The 8,192-nt window shown below is 47.5% G+C and overlaps 1 protein-coding gene across 1 annotated transcript; it reads right to left on the reverse strand.

Annotated features, from left to right (window-relative positions):
* Nucleotides 1–4: 4 nt before the first annotated feature.
* LOC118356232 (spermatogenesis-associated protein 31D4-like) lies at nucleotides 5–6,891 on the reverse strand. The gene is made up of 4 exons (XM_035723800.1): nucleotides 6,418–6,891; nucleotides 5,306–5,351; nucleotides 4,683–4,743; nucleotides 5–4,413 (listed from the first exon to the last, which is right to left on the reverse strand). The coding sequence occupies exons 1-4, from the start codon at nucleotides 6,604–6,606 to the stop codon at nucleotides 294–296; spliced, it is 4,416 nt and encodes a 1,471-aa protein (XP_035579693.1). The 5' UTR covers nucleotides 6,607–6,891; the 3' UTR covers nucleotides 5–293.
* Between the last annotated feature and the right edge of the window lie 1,301 nt (nucleotides 6,892–8,192).

Here is an 8,192-nt window from a genome sequence, read left to right on the forward strand (position 1 = left end):
AAGGTGTGAGCTACTATACATTTTCAGTAAGGCTAAGCTAAAGGGCAGGAGACAGAGCTCATTTCCTCAAACTTCATCAGAGAGGAAATGGGCTTTGGGGGTCTTGCGGGGCACATGGTATCTAGTTCTCAAGAGCTCCAGGAGACTGGTCACCTTTTAGAAGCCAAAGGAAGCAATCAGTAACAGCCGAACCGAGTTACCCGAAAGCCATGCCCCCAGTACAGTACACAGAACAGACATCGCTATTATTAGAGCAATATTTATTGGAGAGAATCAATATTCCTCACAAGGGATTATTTTGGGGTGGGAAATATCCCCCCGTGGAAATTCTGGAGAAGGGTTTTCTGCCTAAATAGTAGAGGCAGATCTCTGAACACAGTGCCTCCAGCAGTGGTGAGAGTGGCCGGAGGCCCCTGGCCAGCTTGATGCCTGCAGGTGGCATGTGGGTGGGGTGCAGGCTCCCTGTGGGGCATGGATAGGGGATGCAGTCGCTGGTCCTTAAATGCCACAGCTTTCTGGGGCTGTCTGTCCTTGTCTCTGATCTGTCTAATATTTCCAGTATGGCCCTGGACAGGCTGTGCCTGAGCCTGCACTTGTGCTTTCTGCTGAGTTTTCCCATACTTGGTTGGGAAGGGAATGGGCTGTTGAGGGCAGGTGCTATCTATTGCATGCCAACGCCCCATTTTCTCCTCTAGGAACGTCCCGTCTGTCACGATTTTCCGAGCTTCCGTTGCCCCAGTAAAGGCAGTTCTACCTTTAAGTAGGCCTCTGCTTTCCACAGATGATCGGGGGCTGCCCTTTTCCTGGGAGTTTTCTTGCCTCTTGCATTTTATCCCTGGCTTAAGCCATTGCAAAAAACGCTTCATTTTTTTTCTGCAATGGCTTTCAGAAGGAGGCTGACCCTTCTGTGAAAGGCTTTCAGGAGGCGGCTGACCGTTCTGTGATAGGGTCTGGGAAGGCTTGCTTCCCGGCTTTTCCGATAGCACGTCCTGAGTAGGGAACCTCTTGTTCAATGCCACATCCTCAGTAGGGAAACTGTTCCTTTTAGGTTGGGATGTCCCCAGTCCTGCATCCCCTCCACCAAGCTCTTGTGCCTTGGAGCCTGGAGGGCTCATGGTCACCGCAGCTGGTGGGAGATTCTTATTCTGGCACTTCCGTAAGACATGCTTACGGACCCCAGGCTCCTGCTGTTGTTCCATATTAATTCCTGTGTCCTCTGTATGGACATGCAGCACCTGAGAAGCTCCCATGTCCCCACTGGACACACCCTGGGCATGAGTCAGTGAGGCCTTGTAAGTCAAACTATCTGAGGCAGGGGGCAGGCCAGTGTGGTGGGCTTGCGCCCGGCTATGCTCTCTCTCCTCCAATTTAAACTTTAGCTCACACAAGAGTTGTTGTTTAAGCTTTGATGATTTAGGATCTTGGGGAATTGATATGTTTGGTGGGGGGCTTTTAATGGGGATGGTAGTTTTGGCTTTATTAACATTCACCTTTATGGTTTGGGAGCTTACTGGCTTGCTGGTTGTCAAGATATTAGATTGTGATTGATGAGCATCAAGTTCCTTGACCCTGAATATCACCCTGGACACTGTGGGCACAAAGACAGGTTCTAGATTCTTTTTGCCCTGTTGCATCCCTCCTCTACCTCCAGAATTTGCACTCTTATCCTTTGGCTCATGTCCGGCCCCAGCTTCCCTTGCAGGCAGCTTTGGGGGCCATCTGTTGCCTATGGTGTCATGTTTGACAGGTGTAAGAGTCTGTGTGCCATCCTTAATCTTCTGAACATCCTCTGCTAACTCATGGTTGATATCAGAGGGTGATTGCCTCAGACTTCTCTGTTCTTCCTTGCCCACAGTTGAGGCGGCAGGGAGAGGACGATCCAGGATGGAGGCTGAATTTGCTGTTCCCACTTTGTCTCCATGGAGAGATTTAGAGCTTCCTCTGAGGGAGTTGAAGCCCCCAGGTTTAGAATTTAGCTCAGAAATCAGGTTGGTTGAGGAGGAAAAGCTAGAATGGGAAGTGTCCTTTATCAATTTAAAGAGCTCTATGGATTCAAGGACCCTGGAGGGAAGGCCCTGTGTCATCATCATACGAAACCTTTTAATATGGGCTTCCAGCATCTGTTGTGCACTAGATTCAAGAAAGGGAAGCTCCCGGAAGGTATTCAGGGAGTAGTCCTGAACCTCTGATGGTGGCAAACTTCTGTGTTTTATTTCAGTGTGGGAGTTCTCAAAAAGAAGCGACGTCTGCGTCATAGTATGCCATGAATTATGCACAGGCCCGGGGAGCTGACCCTCATTAATTTCCTCACACTTTTTGCTCAAGTGAATTTTCAAGACATTTTCAAATTGTCCCCGACCTATAGTCTCCACAGACACTGTTGAGTTTTTCTCTGATGGTCTCCTAAGTTCTTTTTCAGAATCATACCCCATATCATTACCTGAAGAGCTCTCTGGGTCACTCAACAGATAATCTTTTGGGCCATTCTCTGGGTTGTGTCGCTGATCCTTCTCCAGATCATCATTGTCCTTCTCCAGGTCATCGTCCTCCAGCTGACTCATTTCTGAGTCCCCCTCATCGCTTTCAGATTTGCTCGATTTACTCTCACTCTTAGAGATCCATGTGCGTCCATGATAGCGCTGCAAGTTAGGTGTCTCTGAAAAAATACTCGGACCCATCAGTGATAGAGACTTACAGATCCTACGGGACAGGCCCCACTGGTGTCGGATGAGCCTCTTTCGAAGGTGACGCTCTAGTTTTCTTCGAAGCTCATCGGTGAGAGGAAACTGTCCAGGAAGGATAGAGATTGCAACACGGGCCTGGGAGGCCTGGTGAGTAAGAGGTTTAGGAGCTGAAGGACAGAAGTCCTCCTGGGATCTTTGGACAACAGTGGGTAAACCCCACACAGTTTCCTGTTCCTTCTGCAACACGTTCCATTCCAGATGTTGCATTTCATTTGGTATGAGAGACTCTGATTCCATCTCAGGTCTGTGCAAACACACTCCACAGACCTTAACCTGGGTTAGAGGACCAGATGACAGGATGGGGAGTGGGGACTGAAGGTGGGCCTGGGGCTGGACCTGAGGGATAGGTAGGGGCTGGGGTTGGGGCAAGGACAGAGGAAGAGGATGGGGAACTACTGGGGATTCCTGCTCTGTGGAGGCATTCGAGACTCTGTTAAAAATTAAGATGGAGGAACAATTATCTAAGACATGGGCAACAGAGAACAAGGACTCACTATGCAGAGTTGGGAGACCCCAGAAGAACTGGATAGGGGTTTGCTGTAAATGGCCCTCCTTCAAGGTGGTTGTAGGATATGGGGGCTGCCGATGCACATGCAGCTCCTTTGATTGATCTTTGCTGCTCCAGAAAGGAAGGGAAACTTCCAAGTCATGTTTTTCGGCAATTGTTTGTTTTGGAACAGAACTCTTTTTCATTTCCTTCCACATCCAGAAGTCACTCCTCTTTCGGACTTGTTCCTCTAGGAGTGCCAAGCCATCGGGGCTGAGAAGTGAGAGGTTAGCAGGCTCCACAAGCTTGGCTGCAGGGTCTTCCCCGGAAGAAGCCTCTGAAGAATGGAGGGCCAGAAACTCTTGATGGAAATCATATGGAGCCAAGGTTGAAGGGAAGAAATCTTTGGCATGAGTTTGCCACGAAGGGAAGTCTAAAATTGACAATCTGGAGGGGTTAAAGCCTGTGATTGTTGGGACATAAGTAGACAACCCACCAGAGCTATCTGGAGATGAGATCTCTGGAACAGGCTTCTTTGAGATGGAAATCGATTTAGGTTGAGTCATAGTTAAACTGCAGTCCGGTGGTGGTGAAACAGACAGGGTTGGTGGTGCATTATGACAAGCAAAGGTCTCAGTGGGATTTACCATCTGGGACAACTCCGGTAAGGGGTTGACATCTTGGGAAAGGGCAGAGTCCGGACAGAAGATGGTATTTAGAGACAAAGTGGCCTCTGGATGGACAACAGGATCCACTGTCTGAGCATGATTTGGTGGGATTGGAGGAAAGGCAAGGGACTGGGGTGGGAAACTGTCCTTTGGGAATTCGGAATGCAAGGGAGGAAAAGACTCTGGTGGCAAAGAGCCACCCGGTGGTGAGGGTGGAAAAAAGTCAGCCAAGGGGGTCACTGGGTTAGGTGAGAAGGTGGAGGCAGGTGGTGGGGAAGGCTCAGGCAGAGAAGCTGATATTAGGTCTCCTGGAGGGACTGCTGAGGAGTCAGGGGAGAGAGTGAACGATGAGGAAGTCACAGGGGCTGTGGAAGCCAAGGGAGTAGCATCTTCCAGGGCCTCCGGGAACAGCAGCCGATTGATCTCAGCAGTTGTTCTATTACACACCTCACAGGAGGGGTCTGGGCATAGCAGTTGATGAAAGGAGATGGTATCATGATGCCGGCCTACTGGGCTGCAGGAGACAGGAGGTACAAAGCTGCAGCCAGGATCAGAACAAGGGAAGGGGGACAGGCTGGCCCGGCAAGGGAGGGGCCACCTGAAGCCTGCTGCCCCTTCCCAATGCCCCACCTTTATGACTTCACAATGTACTTGGTAGCCTTCACCCCAATACCTGTTCCTATGGCTACCCCCTCCCATGGCTATAGCAGGCTGCATTGAATCCTGCAATTGCATAAAACGGACTCTAAGAGGGATCAGGATAGAAGGGGAAAGACTGGTCACCTTCTTAAAACAGAGATCAGCTTCTGGGCTTCCTCCACTTCTCTCTGGTAGCATCTGTAGTCTGGGAAACCGGGAGAATGGGATATATGTAGTGAAAGTAGAAACGTAAGTATTAGTACAGGAGTCCCCTTTTGGGACACCCATGGGATGTTAGACTCTGAAATCCCCAATAATCAATAGATGAGGTCAAATGGTCAATGATGTGATCCTGGTTAGTATTCTTGCTTCATGGATAAAGTACTCGCATGTAAATTATCTCATGTGATACTCAGACCACCTCTGTGAAGCACAGAGGTCAGTGGTTACCTCAGGGAAGAATCCTGAGTATCCATGATGTCACAAGGTTTTCACAAAGTCAGGAGACAGAAGTTCTGCCTCTTGACATCTCACACAGCCACCTATTGGGCAACACCCACTGCCCAGGCTCAACAATGCTTCATGCTCAAGGATGGGCAGAGCAGGGACTCTAAGGGTCTCAGGTTCTGACTGCTCTGAGGCCTCTGTTTCCTAAGAGGGACTGTGTCTAGCAGCTGACCTCCTCAGAGATCATGGACCTGAGCCATCATGGACAGGACAGGAAGGGTCACCCTTGGAGAGCTCAGGTGGAAGAGGCAGAACCTTACCTTTCAGAGTCCCACCTTTCCTCCTCCTCTTGGCTCTGCCCTGACGCTAGAACAAAAATAGAAGAATGAGGGGTTGGGACTCATCTCTCACCCTTCTCTTAGAATGGAGACATTATTTATCCAAGAATAGTAGGACTTTATTTTAATTAACAGAATTTTGTGTTCCTTGCTTTTATCAATTTTTAAAGGTGATAAAATGGAAGATTTTGTCTGGGAGGTCCATACCTAATGTTCTCAGTCAGAAGTCCTTTGTTCAGTAAGGACATAGAAAATGAAGTCCGGGGCGCCTGGGTGGCAAAGTCAGTTAAGCGTTGGCCTTTGGCTCAGGTCATGCTCCCAGGACCCTGGGATCGAGCCCCACATTGGGCTCCCTGCTCAGCAGGGAGTCTGCTTCTCCCTCTCCCTCAGCCCCTCCCCCTGACTTGTGCTCTCTCTCACTCTCTCTGATAAATAAAATCTTTAGAAAAAGAAAAAAGAAAATGAAGTCCAACAGTCACATCTGTATTCCCTCAGGAGGACCCTGTATCCTAGGACATGGCTCAGACCCCAGTCTCTTCTCAGAGGCTCAGCACCGTTCTCCTGATCAGCCCAACATGAAGGAAGGCTTGATCGAGTGATGCCTGACATGGGAATGTGACTTATGATCAAATGCTGGGAAACGTTCTCTTACAGATTCCATACTCTCTAAATAAGGACTACAGAATCCCTGTGTTTGGGATTTTACCAGATAGCCTGTGAATTTGAAGTAGAAACCTTAGGCCTTCCTTAACCCTTAGCCCTGCCAGACCTCTTGTCCTAGAGGAGCGAATGTCTGGTCTCTTAGACTTCCCATTTTAGGTGTTTCTCTGATCCTACCAAACTCATTTTAAATTTTGGGATTAGGGGTCAAGGTAAGCATCTGCCGTCACCTCAGGTCATGATTCCAGGATCCTGGGAATCAAGCCCCACATCAGACTCTATGCTCCACAGGGAGCCTTCTCCCTCTCCCTCTGCCCCTTCTGCCCAACTTGGGCTCTCTCTTATTTATCAAATACATAAATAAAATTTTTAAAATAAATAAGATTTGGGATTAGAAATGGAAACCATAATAATCTGTGTTGAGGGCTCCTTACCTTTTGGGTGGGTTTGGTTTTCCAAGTTGGAAATGGAAGCATCAGGTAGCACAGGAACAGAAGAAGCAATCCCAACCCACACAGGAAGGTGAAGTTGGGGTCAGTCTCTAACCATGTTGAGCTGAAGCTCAGACATGGTTCAGTATAGGTATTCAGACATGAGAGAACATTCCAGGTTTTGAACTCCATTGTCTGAATCGCAAGGCTGCCTGTAGGCAACTGAGCTCTTAAGTGTGCAGAGGCTGAATATATATCCTCCCCAAGCTTATATCACAGACCACTTAAGAGTCACAAAGGGGGGCAACTGAAGAGGGTGTGTCCACACCCCTCCCTCACCCACTATCCCAGAAGACCCCTCCACCCCTCCTAGGTCCTTCAGGTCTCTGCCCTACCCTGCCATCCTATTTTCCAACACCTTTTCATCATATCATACATGCTACCTTAATGAAATTTTCTAATTGTTCCACGTATAGCCCATATATTACCTGGGTCCCCCTTTACTGTTTGGAGTCCTTGAGTTCGGTCTTACCAGTTCCGCTGCCTGGAAAGTCTGCAAAACTACCTGGAATTTTTGCTTGTACCCTGACATCTATACTCAGGATCACATATGTTCTCAAATCCATCTTTCCTATAGAATGTGTTTGCCTTACATGAGCCCAGATATAGACCTCAAAGGTCTTTCTTATTTATTTAGTTTTGTACATGTTGCATAGCACATTTTAGTTTTTTGTTTTAGCCTTTAGCACCTTCACTCAGAGAAGCTGACTCAATTAAAATCAATAATTCATTATTAAATATTCCCAAAACTAAAATCAGTATAGAATAAATATAAATAATTAAACCTTCAAATGATCTTGGGGGTAAGTCTGTAGCACTTACTTTTCTGAGTGTTAGGGAAGCTTAATCCGCATAAAACCTTTGGGGTAATGCCCCCACCCTCCCCCGCCACAACACACACACAGGCAAGAGTGGGGAGAGGGGCAGAGGGAGATCTTCAAGCAGACTCCCTGCTGAGCATGGAACCCAGTGCAGGGCTCCATCCCACAACCTATGAAATCACGACCTGAGCCAAGACCAAAAGTTGGGCACTTAACCGACTAACCCAGGCAGCCCTATAACTTCACATTTTAGATGATAAGCTTCAACTACTCTTCATGATATTAAATGAATATAGATTATAGAACTTGAGATTGGACTCTGCCTAAATGCAGCAGTATTTTCTGCCTACAGACACTGATTAAAGTACTTATCTTCTTTTTTTTAGGTATATTGATCTTAATTCAAAGCAAACAACACAACAAAAATAAAGAAAAGCCTCATTATTGATTTTAAGGATTCTTTTCCTTTTCCATTTGCTCCTCCCTTAGTTGGCATGTTGTTATACACTATTCCTACAATTGGCTCCTGGGAACCTGTGGTAAATCACAAACAGTAAATCCTGAGTTGGTATTTACTGGTTTGGCAGTAAGGTGGCATCTCTTAACCAGCTGTGAGGGAATTAGCTGAGGTGCGACTACAAGAAAGTATATTCTGTATAAAAGGGAATTGAGTTTTTCCTCCTTGTGCTGTCAACTCCTCTCAGGCTTAAGAACAGCCCCTCCTCCTCACTCAGAGCATTCTATAGGATAACCAGGCTGTTGGGATCATGGAACCACCTGATGGCAGTTTAGGGAACTGTCTCTTCTTTATTGTGCCCTTTTCTTCCCCATGGTCATCTCTTTTATTTCTTCAGAGAGGGGTTATGTATACTTGAAACTTCTCTACTTTCTATAACC

This window comes from Zalophus californianus, chromosome 13 (assembly GCF_009762305.2).
Source record: "Zalophus californianus isolate mZalCal1 chromosome 13, mZalCal1.pri.v2, whole genome shotgun sequence".
NCBI lineage: Eukaryota > Metazoa > Chordata > Mammalia > Carnivora > Otariidae > Zalophus > Zalophus californianus.